The sequence below is a fragment of the Salvelinus sp. IW2-2015 genome, unplaced genomic scaffold (assembly GCF_002910315.2).
Source record: "Salvelinus sp. IW2-2015 unplaced genomic scaffold, ASM291031v2 Un_scaffold1902, whole genome shotgun sequence".
Taxonomy (NCBI): domain Eukaryota; kingdom Metazoa; phylum Chordata; class Actinopteri; order Salmoniformes; family Salmonidae; genus Salvelinus; species Salvelinus sp. IW2-2015.
Window position 1 is genome coordinate 50,583 of NW_019943263.1, and position 16,259 is coordinate 66,841.

The 16,259-nt window shown below is 42.5% G+C and overlaps 2 protein-coding genes across 5 annotated transcripts in view; both read left to right on the plus strand.

Annotated features, from left to right (window-relative positions):
* Positions 1-1,848: 1,848 nt before the first annotated feature.
* Positions 1,849-4,736, plus strand: LOC139024809 (uncharacterized). Of its 3 annotated transcripts, none has more exons than XM_070439771.1 (2): positions 1,849-1,915; positions 2,616-4,736. In XM_070439771.1, exon 2 carries the CDS (start codon positions 2,621-2,623, stop codon positions 3,536-3,538), a length of 918 nt encoding a protein of 305 aa, XP_070295872.1. In that variant the 5' UTR covers positions 1,849-1,915; positions 2,616-2,620; the 3' UTR covers positions 3,539-4,736. The 3 variants fall into 3 exon arrangements, with proteins under 3 accessions (XP_070295872.1, XP_070295870.1, XP_070295871.1); XM_070439769.1 differs by having other exon boundaries at positions 1,855-2,200; XM_070439770.1 differs by having other exon boundaries at positions 1,863-2,136.
* A 3,023-nt stretch (positions 4,737-7,759) lies between these two features.
* The window catches only part of LOC112072367 (uncharacterized), a 27,157-nt gene continuing 18,657 nt past the window's right edge, over positions 7,760-16,259 (plus strand). For both annotated transcript variants that reach the window (XM_024139776.2, XM_070439772.1), the window contains exons 1-2: positions 7,760-8,035; positions 8,524-9,396. In XM_024139776.2, coding sequence (XP_023995544.1) covers positions 8,529-9,396 — 868 coding nt within the window. In that variant the 5' untranslated portion in view covers positions 7,760-8,035; positions 8,524-8,528. The remainder of the gene's footprint in view (positions 8,036-8,523; positions 9,397-16,259) is intronic.

The window sequence follows — 16,259 nt, forward strand, 5'->3', positions numbered from 1 at the left end:
GTTACTGTCTTTATTATATTGGAACCACTGCTTATTATATAGCTATTAAAAATGTAAACTTATAATTTACTGAACTTATCTAGTTGCTCTCACTTGATTAATTTGGTCCCCGTTTCATGCGCTCTCAATCACCCAGCATCAATACCATATTCGACCTGAGGGTGGATACATTTAGAGATGCCACCAAAAAACAGAGAGACCTGGGTTTGATCTTACAGGTATTTTGCATCTTTATTGCACAGCTCTCCGTCTTCCTTTTATGCCAGGGACTTGCACATAATTTTATGAATGCCCACTATGAGCCGCTTGAACTGGGGATTTCTAGGCAATTTTTCCAAAGTTTTGTTTTTGCTGATTTTATGTCCCTGTCATGTATTTTTTGTTCTGGTAGGCACCAGGAAATCCCACTGCTCCACAATCCTCTACATCTCCTGAGGAAGAGCCATTGGACCTGAGTCCAAAGAAGATCTATTGCCGTAACTGTGGCTGGAGAGATTCTCTTAGAAATTTGTCCTGTGTCCAGTGCCTTGTGGTCCTTAGGGATCTTGTTCTGAACCTCTCCATTGACATGAAACCAAACCTGAGTCAAACGACTGCTGAGCCCACCTGGGATATTCCACTTCAGCTCCCCTCTCCTGACGCCATAGATCTGGGCTACTCCTCGTTCTCCTTTCCACCATCCCTGGAGGCAAGCCAGAGTGTCTTCCAGACCCCTGAGCCTGATGTGGTGTCCCCGGGTCCCTTGCTGTGCCGATTCTGCCAAGAAACTTTTGCTCTGCCTATTCTTCTGCACCATCATGTCAAGGAAAGGCACCGTCATCCATGCAGCGTGTTGCCGCATATTCAAGAAAGGCACGCTCCTCATCAGACACCAGGTCAACTTGCACATCTTAGCTCTGCCTTGCCATCCTTGACCTGCCCTCTCGAAATGTGGCCCAGGCCGGACTAAAGGCGTTGCTCACATGCTGCTGAAACCCTACACCCGCCCCAAACCTACTCATGTCTGCCAGGCCTGCTCTCGAGAGTTCTGGTCACCTGGCGTGCTCCACAAACACAAGTGCAACCCTCGGCTGGTCCAGTGTACCACCTGTGGGGGCTATTTCGGCAGCCATCATTTGTTCTGCAAGCACAAAAGCCAGAACCTCTGCAGCAATTCCTGGAGGGCCATAGGGAAGGCAATGGCTCAGGCAGCATATGCAGCAGCTCAGGCAGCACACAGAGCAAACTCAACAAACCCACAGAGGGAGAGTTCAGGTGCCACCTTCCAGATCTTGGAGATAAACTTCACCACCCCTCATCATCACAGTGACTCTTCATTACACTCAAGCAATGAGGAGGAGGAGCTGCAGAGTATGGATCGTTCAGGCGCAGAATCCCCTTCTGCATAGTCTTGTCAGGACTGCATATCATAATCTTAACTTTTTTTATTGTAGCATTTTGTTCAGAAAACAGGAGGCACATACTGTTTTTAAAAGATGTTGAGAATATGTGAAATCATAATTTTATAGACACATCCCAAGAAATAATAAAAAATATGTTCTGCCATTAAATATCCCCCTTGTAGTTTTATGCTTTTTCACACTCAGTGCAAAGTTCCATTCACAGGTCAGGCAGGTAGCCTAGTGGTTAAGAGTGTTGTCCAGTAACTGAAAGTTCGTTGGTTCGAATCCTGAGCCCACTAGGTCAAACATCTGCCAATGTGCCATTGAGCAAGGCCCTTTACCCCAATTTCTCCTGTAAGTCGCTCTGGATAAGAGCCTCTTCTTAAATAATCAAATATTATTTGTTATTGTAATACCCCTCCACGACAGTAGGTGTCATTAAGTGTGTAAAGTGCCGGATGTTTTTGTCCCACTGTTGTAGAAGACGGAAGCAGATCGGTCGCGGTTTGTGAGTGATTCAATTACAACAAATTGTGTGTTACCAAATAAATTAAACATACGTTTTAATCAGTATTTAGGCTAGATAGTAACATTGTGCAACAAGCGTTATACAGTATCACAGATCAGTCACATAAGATAGTTTCTGGATATTTTTCGGACAGTGAAGAGCGCATGCCTCCATGGCCACAAGGTGTTTCTGTCCAGGTGGAGCATCTGAAAATTAGCCATCTTCACTGTTGCAATCAGAACTGAGGTGATCTGCGGAAGTCCATATGTCGTCATAATTTACCTGCTTATTCTGTCAATGGTTATAGTAGGTAGGTAGTTTTTATTGACGTTAGGCATTTTTGCGCTTATGATTTTAATTAGGTTTGCTAAGTAACTAGCTACCGTTAGCTAGCTACAATTCAAAGTTAATATGGTGAATGTTGTCGTCACAGTCAGTGCGTTCATGTATTCAGCTCGCTCACTGCACTTGCTTGAATATGGCTAGTTACTTTTTCTATATTTCAGAATCAGTGTCAAACATACATTGTCTTAGCTGTTTTCTGACGTTTTCTGCCAACATTAGCATAAAAGCATTCAACATTTTGTTTTGTAATGACAGTTACTTTTAGTGACACGAATTGTATTATGGTCTGGTCTTACTGTACATAATTCTGATGGCTTTTGTCCTGATCCTGAAATGGTGGCATTAGAGAATTATATCAATGGATTGTGTTTGTCTCACAGGTACCATGTCAGACTTCACCATCGATATCCAGCTGACAGAACTAGGGTTCCCTGACATCTTGCAGCCCAGAGAAACAACCTGTGTGAAGGAGACACCATCGCCTTCGGCCTCTAACAATATCTCCCCTGGATCCCTGGCTAACCTCCAAACCCCCAGTTCCTCACTGCCTCCTGCTGCACTCACCCCCACAGCTGTGGACCCAGAACTGGTCAGTGTAGATCAGCTGGTTTCTGTAGACTCACAGACTGCTTCTACAGTTCAGCAGGTTGCCTCACAGACTGTCCCTCACATTACAGTAACCCCAAATCCCTCTGGGCCCCCTGAGACACTGACAATACTCTGCCCACCCCCTCCTTCTACACACAAACCCGTGGCAGTGCCACACACGTCACGGCCTGTTAGTCCCATATTGCTACCCAAGAGTTTAGTAAGTGGTCAAAGCAATAGCCTTCACCAAAACCCCAAAATAACTAAAACTGTCCTGATATCTGTGTCTCGTGTTGGAGCTGGTACTGTGTTGACTACTGTACCAGCTACTTCCACTCCCCCTGTTGAACACTTAAGAACCATTAAGAATGATTCCGAGCTGCCGCTGGCAGACCAGACTGCAATGTTTCAGACCACTCCAAAACCTGTAAACACAGGGAAGCTAGGAAGGGCGGTCACTGATAAAGCTGAGGAAGAAGAACCTGGTGAAAAAATTGGAGGGAAAGGTGTTTTCGATGATGGGAAAGTGCAAGGACCGAAAGAGAAAGTAGCAGAAGTTGCAAAGAGTTTAGAGGAGGATTCTGAGGAAACGGATGACAGTGAGGTTTCTGAGAATGAGGATGATGACGAAGAGGAAGAGGAGGAGGAGGAACTGGACCCAGGTAGGCTACAGCTCTCAAATCATAATACCTTATTGTCAAACAGCATTTTTTAGCCTTATTGTCAAACAACATTTTTTTAGCTTAAAACAGTTGTAAGTTCACATACGTTAATGTACACGTCTATGCTTATTTCCTATTCATGTTGTTTGTTAAAGCTCCCAAACAGTCATTCTGATTCCATTGTAAAATAGCCTTTTGAGTGACTAAAACATCAACTGTAATATTTTCCCCCTGATTTAAAAATGCAAAAAATGTGTCAAACTACCAGGAAGTCTGAAAAGGCAGACTGAGTGGGCGGGGAGCTAGTAGGCTGAGTGAGGTGAGGAGCTCACCTTGAGTAAAGTTTTTTTTAAACACTGATGTCAAGCAACATGTTTGCAGTGAGATTATCTCAAGCAAATTTGCTGATGCTAAAAGCAACTAAAACAACATTGAAATTGCATGCAACATTCAATTCTGTCATACATCACATAATGGTTTCACACCAAAAAAATTATCCAACTGTTTGGTTATGTAACAGCATCCATATCGAAAAAATGTTGGCTGTATAATTTAGCTAGCTAGCCCAAAAGGAATTGTCAGCACTGTTTATCAGGTGAGCTTGCTAGTTCTTCTTGGACAATTTCAGTTTCAATTTCAGTTCACTTTACAGGGGGAGGTCTGGGTACTTTTCATTACATATAGTACTTTCAGAAAATATTCATACCCCTTGACTTTTTCCTAATTTTGTTGTATTACAAAGTGGGATTAAAATGGATTTCATTGTAATTTTTTGTCAAAAATGTTTGATGGAAAATAAAACACTATCTTGATTAGATATGTATTCAACCCCCTGAGTCAATACGTGTTAGTCACTTTTGGCAGGGATTAAAGAGCTTTGTCTCTAAGAGCATTGCACACCTGGATTGTACAATATTTGCCCATTTATTCTTAAAAGAATATTCTGTGTTAAATTGTTTGTTGATCATTGCTAGACAGCCATTTTCATGTCTTGCCATTGATTTTCAAGACGGTTTTAGGTCAAAACTGTAACTAGGCCACCCAAGAACATTTAATGTTGTTTTGGTAAGCAACTCGTGTGTATTTGGCCTTGAGTTTTAGGTAATTGTCCAACTGGAGGATGAATTTGTCTTCCAGTGTCTGTTGGAAAGCAAACTGAACCATGTATTCCTCTAGGAAATTTGCCTGTGCTTAGCTCTATTCTGTTTCTTTTTATCTTAAAAAAAATACCGTCCCCACCATGCTTGAAAATGTGAAGAGTGGTACTCAGTGATGTGTTGTGTTTTGTATTGAGATAAAAAAATAAATAAATTCTTAGACAATTTTTTTGCAGTATTACTTAAGTGCCTTATTGCAAACAGGAAGCCTGTATTCTGTACAGGCTTCGTTCTTTTCACTGTCATTTATCAAATAAAATTTTATTAGTCACGTGCGCCAAATACAACAGACCTTACAGTGAAACGCTTACTTGCGAGCCCCTAACCATCAATGCAGTTTTAAAAATATGGATAAGAAATAAAAGTAACAAGTAATTAAAGAGCAGCAGTAAAATAACAATAGTGAGACTATATACTGTGCAGGGGGGTACCGGTACAGAGTCAATGTGCGGGGGCACCGGTTAGTTGAGGTAATATGTACAGTCGTGGCCAAAAGTTTTGAGAATGACACAAATATTAATTTCCACAAAGTTTGCTGCTTCAGTGTCTTTAGATATTTTTGTCAGATGTTACTATGGAATACTGAAGTATAATTACAAGCATTTCATAAGTGTCAGACTTTTATTGACAATTACATGAAGTTGATGCAAAGAGTAAATATTTGCAGTGTTGACCCTTCTTTTTCAAGACCTCTGCAATCCGCCCTGGCATGCTGTCAATTAACTTCTGGGCCACATCCTGACTGATGTCAGCCCATTCTTGCATAATCAATGCTTGGAGTTTGTTAGAATTTGTGGGTTTTTGTTTGTCCACCCGCCTCTTGAGGATTGACCCCAAGTTCTCAATGGGATTAAGGTCTGGGGAGTTTCCTGGCCATGGACACAAAAAATCGATGTTTTGTTCCCCGAGCCACTTAGTTATCACTTTTGCCTTATGGTAAGGTGCTCCATCATGCTGGAAAAGGCATTGTTTGTCACCAAACTGTTCCTGGATGGTTGGGAGAAGTTGCTCTCGGAGGATGTGTTGGTAGCATTCTTTATTCATGGCTGTGTTCTTAGGCAAAATTGTGAGTGAGCCCACTCCCTTGGCTGAGAAGCAACCCCACACATGAATGGTCTCAGGATGCTTTACTGTTGGCATGACACAGGACTGATGGTAGCGCTCACCTTGTCTTTTCCGGACAAGCTTTTTTCCAGATGCCCCAAACAATTGGAAAGGGGTTTCATCAGAGAAAATGACTTTAACCCAGTTCTCAGCAGTCCAATCTCTTTACCTTTTGCAGAATATCAGTCTGTCCCTGATGTATTTCTTGGAGAGAAGTGGCTTCTTTGCTGCCCTTCTTGACACCAGGCCATCCTCCAAAAGTCTTCGCCTCACTGTGTGCAGATGCCCTAACACCTGCCTACTGCCATTCCTGAGCAATCTCTGTACTGGTGTTGCCCTGATCCCGCAGCTGAATCAACTTTAGGAGACGGTCCTGGCGCTTGCTGGACTTTCTTGTGCGCCCTTCTTCACAACAATTGAACCGCTCTCCTTGAAGTTCTTGATGATCCGATAAATGGTTGATTTAGGTGCAATCTTACTGGCAGCAATATCCTTGCCTGTGAAGCCCTTTTTGTGCAAAGCAATGATGATGGCACGTGTTTCCTTGCAGGTAACCATGGCTGACAGAGGAAGAACAATGATTCCAAGCACCACCCTCCTTTTGAATCTTCCAGTCTGTTATTCAAACTCAATCAGGATGACAGAGTGATCTCCAGCCTTATCCTCGTCAACACTCACACCTGTGTTAACGAAAGAATCACTGACATGATGTCAGCTGGTCCTTTTGTGGCAGGGCTGAAATGCAGTGGAAATGTTTTTGGGGGATTCAGTTCATTTGCATGGCAAAGAGGGACTTGGCAATTAATTGCAGTTCATCTGATCACTCTTCATAACATTCTGGAGTATATGCAAATTGCCATCATACAAACTGAGGCAGCAGACTTTGTGAAAATTTATATTTGTGTCATTCTCAAAACTTTTGGCCACGACTGTACATGTANCTGCCTATTCTTCTGCACCATCATGTCAAGGAAAGGCACCGTCATCCATGCAGCGTGTTGCCGCATATTCAAGAAAGGCACGCTCCTCATCAGACACCAGGTCAACTTGCACATCTTAGCTCTGCCTTGCCATCCTTGACCTGCCCTCTCGAAATGTGGCCCAGGCCGGACTAAAGGCGTTGCTCACATGCTGCTGAAACCCTACACCCGCCCCAAAACTACTCAGGCCTGCTCTCGAGAGTTCTGGTCACCTGGCGTGCTCCACAAACACAAGTGCAACCCTCGGCTGGTCCAGTGTACCAACTGTGGGGGCTATTTCGGCAGCCATCATTTGTTCCGCAAGCACAAAAGCTAGAACCTCTGCAGCAATGACTGGAGGGCCATAGGGAAGGCAATGGCTCAGGCAGCATATGCAGCAGCTCAGGCAGCACACAGAGCAAACTCTGCAAACCCACAGAGGGAGAGTTCAGGTGCCACCTTCCAGATCTTGGAGATAAACGTCACCACTCCTCATCATCACAGTTACTCTTCATTACACTCCAGCAATGAGGAGGAGGAGCTGCAGAGTATTGATCGTTCAGGCACAAAATCCCCTTCCGCATAGTCTTGTCAGGATTGCATAGTCATGTCATAATCTTTACTTTTTTATTGCAGCATTTTGTTCAGAAAACAGGAGGCACATACTTATTTTAAAAGATGTTGAGAATATATGAAATCATAGACACAAATAATACAAAAATATGTTCTGCCATTAAATGTCCCCCCTGTAGTTGTATGCACTTTCACACTCAGTGCAAAGTTCCATTCACAGGTCAGGCAGGTAACCTAGTGGTTAAGAGTGTTGTCCACTAACTGAAAAGTCGCTGGTTCAAATCCTGAGCCCACTAGGTAAAAAAATCTGACAATGTGCCCTTGAGCAAGGCACCTTTAACCCTAATTTCTCTTGTAAATCACTCTTGATAAGAGCGTCTGCTTAATGAGTCACATATAATTTGTTGTTGTAATACCCCTCCACGACAGTAGGTGTCATTAAGTGTGTAAAGGGCTGGATGTTTTTGTCCCATTGTTGTTGTAGAAGACGGAAGCAGATCGGTCGCGGTTTGTAAGTGATTCAATTACAGCAAATTGTGTGTTACAAAATAAATTAAACATATGTTTTAACCCATATTTAGGCGAGATAGTAACCTTGTCCAACAAGCGTTATACAGTGTCACAGATCAGTCACATAAGATAGTTTCTGGATACTTTTCGGACAGTGAAGAGCGCATGCCTCCATGGCCACAAGGTGTTTCTGTCCAGGTGGAGCTTCTGAAAATTAGCCATCTTCACTGTTGCAATCAGAACTGAGGTGAGCTGCGGAAGTCCTTATGTCGTCATAATTTACCTGCTTATTCTGTCAATAGTTGTAGTAGGTAGGTAGTTTTTATTGACGTGGGGCATTTTGCTCTTATGATTTTAATTAGATTGGCTAAATAACTAGCTACTGTTAGCTAGCTACAATTCAAAGTTAACATGGTGAATGTTGCCGTCACAGTCAGTACATTCATGTATTCTGCCTGCTCACTGCACTTGCTTAAAAATGGCTAGTTACGTTTTCTATATTTCAGAATCCGTGTCAAACATAATACGTTGTCTTAGCTGTTTTCTGCCAACATTAGTATAAAAMCATTCAACATTTTTGTTTTCTAATGGCACTTACTTTTAGTGACATTGGAATTGTATTATGGTCTGGTCTTACTGTACARAATTCTGATGGTGTTTGTCCTGATCCTGAAATGGTGGCATTAGAGAATTACATCAATATATTGTGTTTATAAGATTGTGTTTGTCTCACAGGCAGCATGTCAGACTTCACCATCGATATCCAGCTGACAGAACTAGGGTTCCCTGACATCTTGCAGCCCAGAGAAATTACCTGTGTGAAGGAGACACCATCGCCTTCGGCCTCTAACAATATCTCCCCTGGATCCCTGGCCAACCTCCAAATCCCCAGTTCCTCGCCGCCTCCTACTGCTGCACTCACCCCCACAGCTGTGGACCCAGGACTGGTCGGTGTAGATCAGCTGGTTTCTGTAGCCTCACAGACTGCTTCTACAGTTCAGCAGGTTGCCTCACAGACTGGCCCTCACATTACAGTAATCCCAAGTCCCTCTGGGCCCCCTGAGACACTGACAATACTCTGCCCACCCCCTCCTTCTACACACAAACCGGTGGTAGTGGCACACACTTCACGGCCTGTTAGTCCCATATTGCTACCCAAGAGTTTAGTAAGTGGTCAAAGCAATAGCCTTCACCAAAACCCCAAAATAACTAAAACTGTCTTGATATCTGTGTCTCGTGTTGGAGCTGGTACTGTGTTGACTACTGTACCAGCTCCTTCCACTCCCCCTGTTGAACACTTAAGAACCATTAAGAATGATTCCAAGCTGCTGGCAGACCAGACTGCAATGTTTCAGACCACTCCAAAACCTGTAAACACAGGGAAGCCAGGAAGGGCTGTCGCTGAGGAAGAAGAACCAGGAGAAATTATTGGAGAGGGAATAGGAGGGAAAGGTGTTTTCGATGATGGGAAAGTGCAAGGACTGAAAGAGAAAGAAGCAGAAGTTGCAAAGAGTTTAGAGGAGGATTCTGAGGAAACAGATGACAGTGAGGTTTCTGAGAATGAGGATGATGATGAAGAGGAGGAGGAGGAGGAGGAACTGGACCCAGGTAGGCTTCAGCTCAAAGACTAAAACATCAACCATAATTTTTTTCCCTAATTAAAAGTGCTCTAAATTTCTGTAAGATATGTTTTCTCTTATGTCAAACTACCAGGAAGTCTGAAAAGACAGACTGAGTGGGCGGGGAGCTAGTAGGCTGAGTGGGTGAGGAGCTCAGCTTGAGTGAAGTTTTTTTTAAACACTGATGTCAAGCAACATGGTTGCAGTGAGATTATCTCAAGCAAATTTGCTGATGCACAAAGCAACTCAAACAACATTGAAATTTGCATGCAACATTCAATCCTGTCATACATCACATAATGTTTTCACAAAAAAATGTATCCAACTGTTTGGTTATTGTAACAGCATCAATATAGAAAAAKTGTTGGCTGTATAATTTAACTAGCTAGCCCAAATATACTTGTCAGCACTGTTTATTAAGTGAGCTAGCTAGTTTATCTTGGACAATTTCAGTTTCAATTTCATTACATATATAGTACTTTCAGAAAGTATTCAGACCCCTTGACTTTTTCCACATTTTGTTGTGTTACAAAGTGGGATTAAAATGGATTTCATTGTAATTTTTTTGTCAACAATCTACACAAAACATGTTTGATGGAAAATAAAACACTATCTTGATTAGATATGTATTCAACCCCCTGAGTCAATACATGTTAGTCACTTTTGGCAGGGATTAAAGAGCTTTGTCTCTAAGAGCTTTGCACACCTGGATTGTACAATATTTGCCCATTTATTCTTCAAAAAAATATTCTGTGTCAAATTGGTTGTTGATCATTGCTAGACAGCCATTTTCAAGTCTTGCCGTTGATTTTCAAGACGGTTTTAAGTCAAAAATMTAACTAGGCCACCCAAGAACAGTGTTGTTTTGGTAAGCAACTCGTGTATATTTGGCCTTGTGTTTTAGGTAATTGTCCTGCTGGAGGATGAATTTGTCTCCCAGTGCCTGTTGGAAAGCAAACTGAACCAAGTATTCCTCTAGGATTTTGCCTGTGCTTAGCTCTATTCCGTTTCTTTGTATTTATAAAAACAAAAAAAKAACAAAAAAACACTCACAGTCCTTGCTGATGACAAGCAAACCCATAACATGATGCAGCCACCACCATGCTTGAAAATGTGAAGGGTGGTGCTCAGTGATGTGTTGTGTTGGATTTTCCCCAAACATAGATTGCATCATCTGTGGATCTGTTGGGACGATATGCAAATTGGAGTAGGTCTAGGGTTTCTGGGATAGTGGTGTTGATGTGAGCCATGACCAGCCTTTCAAAGCACTTCATGGCTACAGATGTGAGTGCTAAGGGTCGGTAGTCATTTAGGCAGGTTACTTTAGTGTTCTTGGGCACAGGCACTATGGTGTCTGCTTAAAACATGTTGGTATTACAGACTCGGAGAGGTTGAAAATGTCAGTGAAGACACTTGCCAGTTGGTCAGCGCATGCGCGCAGTACATGTCCTGGAAATCTGTCTGGCCCTGCGGCCTTGTGAATGTTGACCAGTTTTAAGGTCTTACTCACATCGGCTGCGGAGAGCGTGATCACACAGTCTTCRGGAACAGCTGGTGCTCTCATGCATGTTTCAGTGTTATTTGCCTCGAAGCGAGCATAGAAGTAGTTTAGCTCGTCTAGTAGGCTCGTGTCACTGGGCAGCTCTCGGCTGTGCTTCCCTTTTGTAGTCTGTAATGGTTTGCAAGCCCTGCCACATCCGATGAGCGTCAGAGCCGGTGTAGTACGATTCGATCTTAGTCCTGTATTGATGCTTTGCCTGTTTGATGGTTCGTCGGAGGGTATAGCGGGATTTCTTATAAGCTCCCGGGTTCCGGGTTAGAGTCCCGCTCCTTGAAAGCCGCAGCTCTAGCCTTTAGCTCTAGCCTTTAGCTCATTACGGATGTTGCCTGTAATCCATGACTTTATGTTAGTATTGTGGAGTACTACAACGTTGTTGATACGTCCTCAGTTTTCTCCTATCACAGCCATTTAAACTAACTGTTTTAAAATCACCATTGGCCTCATGGTGAAATCCCTGAGCGGTTTCCTTCCTCTCCGATGACTGAGTTAGTAAGGGCGCCTTTATCTTTGTAGTTACTGGGTGTATTGATACACCATCCAAAATGTAATTATTAACTGCAACATGCTCAAGCTATCATCACGAGTCACAGATCCCTGGGAAGTTCGTTTTTTTAATCTACTGATGCGTATCATTGTTYAACATACCTGGTCTTTGTGGTTGAATCTGTGCTTGAAATTCACAACTCGACTGAAGGGCCTTACAGATAGTTGTATGTGGGGTACAGAGATGGGGCAATCTTTTAAAAATCATGTTAAACACTATTATTGCACACAGTGAGTCCATGCAACTTATTCTGTGACTTGTTAAGCACATTTTTACTCCTGAACTTGCCATAACAAAAGGGTTGAAACCTGAAATGTCTTGAGTCAATCAGTATTTCATTTTCTATTAACTTGTAAAGATTTATAAAAACATAATTCCACTTTGACATTATGGGGTACCGTGTGTAGATCAGTGACACAAAATCAARATTTAATACATTTTTAATTCAGGCTGTAACGTAAGAAAATMTGGATAAAGTTGAGGGGTGTGAATACTCTTTGAAGGCACTGTATACAATGCATTCCTAAAACTCAATTGAGCTCAGGTGCATCCTGTTTCCATTGAAAATCCTTGAGCTGTTTCTACAACATGATTGGAGTCGACCTGTGGTAAATTTAAATTAATTGGACATGATTTGGAAAGGCACACACCTGTCTATATAAGGTCCCACAGTTGACAGTGCATGTCAGCACAAAAACCAAGCCATGAGGTCAAAGGAATTGTCCATAGAGCTCCGAGACAGGATTGTGTKGAGGCACAGATCTGGGGAAGGGTACCAAAAAAATTCTGCAGCATTGAAGGTCCCCAAGAACACAGTGGCCTCCATCATTCCTAAATGGAACAGAAGTTTGGAACCACCAAGACTCTTCCTAGAGCTGGCCGCCCGGGCCGAACTGAGCAATCGTGGGAGAAGGGCCTCTGTGACCAAGAACCCGATGGTCACTCTGACAGAGCTCCAGAGTTCCTCTGTGGAGATGGGAGAACCTTCCAGAAGGACAAACATCTCTGCAGGCCTCCACCAATCAGGTCTTTATGGTAGAGTGGCCAGATGGAAGCAACTCCTCAGTAGAAGGTACTCCTGCTTGTAGTTTGCCAAAAGCCACCTAAAGACTCTCGGACCATGAGAAACATGGTTCTCTGGTCTGATGAAACCAAAATTGAACTCTTTGGCCTGAATGCCAAGRGTCACGTTTGGAGAAAACCCTACGGTGAAGCATAGTGTAAACCTGCTCCAGCATCTCCGACTGGGGCGAATGTTCACCTTCCAACAGGACAGCGACCCTAAGCACACAGTCAAGACAACGCAGGAGTGGTTGCGGGACAAGTCTCTGAATGTCCTTGAGTGCCCCAGCCAGAGCCCGGAATTGAACACAATCAAACATCTCTGGAGAGACCTGAAAATAGCTGTGCAGCATCGCTCCCCATCCAACCTGACAGCTTGAGGATCTGCAGAGAAGAATGGGAGAAACTCCCGAAATATGTGTGCCAGGCTTGTAGCGTCATATTAGTGTCATACCCAAGAAGACTCTGCTGTAATCACTGCTAAAGGTGCTTCAACAAAGTACTAAGTAAAGAGTCTGAAAAATGTGTTTTTTATTTTTTATAAATTAGCGAAAATGTCTAAACCTGTTTTTGTCTGTCATTATGGGGTGTTGTGTGTAGATTGATGAGGGGGGGAAAACAATTCAATKAATTTTAGAATATAGCTGTGACGTAACAAAATGTGAAAAGTCAAATGGTCTGTAGATATATATATGTATATATATATATACACACACACTTTATACTACCGTTAAAAAGTTTGGGGTCACTTAGACATTTCCTTGTTTTTGAAAGAAAAGCAAAAAAAAATGTGTTCATTAAAATAACTTCAAATTGATCAGAAATACAGTGTAGACATTGTTAATTTTGTAAATGACTATTGTAGCTGGAAACGGTTGATAAAAAAAAATAAAAATAAAAAAATAAAAAAATGGAATATCTACATATCAGCAACCATCACTCCTGTGTTCCAATAGCACGTTGTGTTAGCTCAACTGGCAGCTTCATTAAATAGTACCTGCAAAACACCAGTCTCAATATCAACAGTGTAGAGGTGACTCTGGGATGCTGGCCTTCTAGGCAGAGTTGCAAAGAAAAAGCCATATCTGACTGGCCAATAAAATAAAAGATAGGCAAAGGAACACAGACACTGTAGAAGGCCAGCATCCCAGAGTCGCCTCTTCACTGTTGACATTGAGACTGGGGTTTTGCGGGTACTATTTAATGAAGCTGCCAGTTGAGGACTTGTGAGGCGTCTCAAACTAGACACTTTAATGTACTTGTCCTCTTGCTCAGTTGTGCACCGGGGCCTCCCACTCCTCTTTCTATTTCGGTTAGAGCCAGTTTGCGCTGTTCTATGAAGGGAGAAGTAGTTGTACGAGATCTTCAGTTTCTTGACATTTTCTCGCATGGAATAGCCTTAATTTCTCATACTAAGAATAGACTGACGAGTTTCAGAAGAAAGCCATTTTGAGTRTGTAACCGAACCCACAAATGCTGATGCTCCAGATACTCAACTAGTATAAAGAAGGCCAGTTGTATTGCTTCTTTAATCAGCACAACAGTTTTCAGCTGTGCTAACATAATTGCACAAGGGTTTTCTAATGATCAATTAGCCTTTTTAAAATTATAAACTTGGATTAGCTAACACAACGGGCCATTGGTTGCTGAATATGGGCCTCTGTACGCCTATGTAGATATTGCATTAAAAATCAGCCGTTTCCAGCTACAATAGTCATTTACAACATTAACAATGTCTACACTGTATTTCGGATCAATTTGATGTTATTTTAATGGACAAAAATGTGCTTCTCTTTCAAAAACAAGGACATTTCTAAGTGACCCCAAACTTTTGAACGGTAGTGTCTATGTATGTATGTATGTGTGTGTGTTAATATACAGTTGAAGTCGGAAGTTTACATACACCCTTAGCCAAATACATTTCAACTCAGTTTTTCACAATTCCTGACATTAATCTTAGTAACAATTTCCTGTCTTAGGTCAGTTAGGATCACCACTTTATTTTAAGAATGTGAAATGTCAGAATAATAGTAGAGAGAATGATTTATTTCTGCTTTTATTTATTTCATCACATTCCCAGTGGGTCAGAAGTTTACATCACTCAATTAGTATTTTGCAGCATTGCCTTTAAATTGTTTAACTTGGGTCAAACGTTTCGGGTAGCCTTCCACAAGCTTCCCACAATAAGTTGGGTGAATTGACTTTGTTGTCCTTAAGCCATTTTTCCACAACTTTGGAAGTATGCTTGGGGTCAATGTCCATTTGGAAGACCCATTTGCGACCAAGCTTTAACTTCCTGACTGACGTCTTGAGATGTTACTAAAATATATCCACATAATTTCCCTCCCTCATGATGCCATCTATTTTGTGAAGTGCACCAGTCCCTCCTGCAGCAAAGCACCCCCACAACATGATGCTGCCACCCCCGTGCTTCACGATTGGGATGGTGTTCTTCGGCTTGCATGCCTCCCCCTTTTTCCTCCAAACATAACCATGGCCATTATGGCCAAACAGTTCTATTTTTCTTTCATCAGTCCAGAGGACATTTCTTCAAAAAGTACATAGTACCGTAGTCTGMCTTTTTTATGGCGGTTTTGGAGCAGTGGCTTCTTCCTTGCTGAGCGGCCTTTCAGGTTATGTCGATATAGGATTCTTTTGCCTTTGGATATAGATACTTTTGTACCTGTTTCCTCCAGCATCTTCACAAGGTCCTTTTCTGTTGTTCTGGGATTGATTTTCACTTTCCGCTCCAAAGTACGTTCATCTCTAGGAGACAGAACGTGTCTCTTTCCTGAGCGGTATGATGGTTGCGTGGTCCCATGGTGTTTATACTTGAGTACTATAGTTTGTACAGATGAACGTGGTAACTTCAGGCGCTTGGAAATTGTACAAAAGGATCAACCAGACTTTTTTTTCCTGAGGTCTTGGGTGATTTCCCCATGATGTCAAGCAAAGAGGCACTGAGTTTGAAGGTAGGCCTTGAAATACTTCCACAGGTACACCTCCAATTGATCAGCAAAGCACCAGCACACCTATTCCTCCATGCTTCACGGTTGGAACCACACGTGGAGATCATCAGTTCACCTACTCTGCGTCTGACAAAGACACGGCGGTTGGAACCAAAAATCTAAAATTTGGACTCTTCAGACCAAAGGACAGATTTCCACCGGTCTAATGTCCATTGCTCGTGTTTCTTGGCCCAAGCAATTATTATTGGTGTTCTTTAGTAGTGGTTTCTTTGCAGCAATTTGACCATGAAGGCCTGATTCACGCAGTCTCCTCTGAACAGTTAATGTAGAGATGTGCCTGTTACTTGAACTCWGTGAAGCATTTATTTGGGCTGCAATATCTGAGGCTGGTAACTCTGGCTTCAACACCATACAACACTCCTTCCGTGGCCTCCAACTGCTCTTAAATGCTAGTAAAACGAAATGCATGCTCTTCAGCCGATCGCTACCTGCCCGCCCGACTAYCTTCACTACTCTGGACGGTTCTGACTTAGAATATGTGGACAATTATAAATACCTKGGTGTCTGGTTAGACTGTAAACTCTCCTTCCAGACTCATATTAAGCATCTCCAATCAAAAATTAAATCTAGAATCGGCTTCCTATTTCGCACAAAGCCTCCTTCACTCATGCTTCCAAACATACCCTCGTTAAACTGACTATCCTACCTATCCTTGA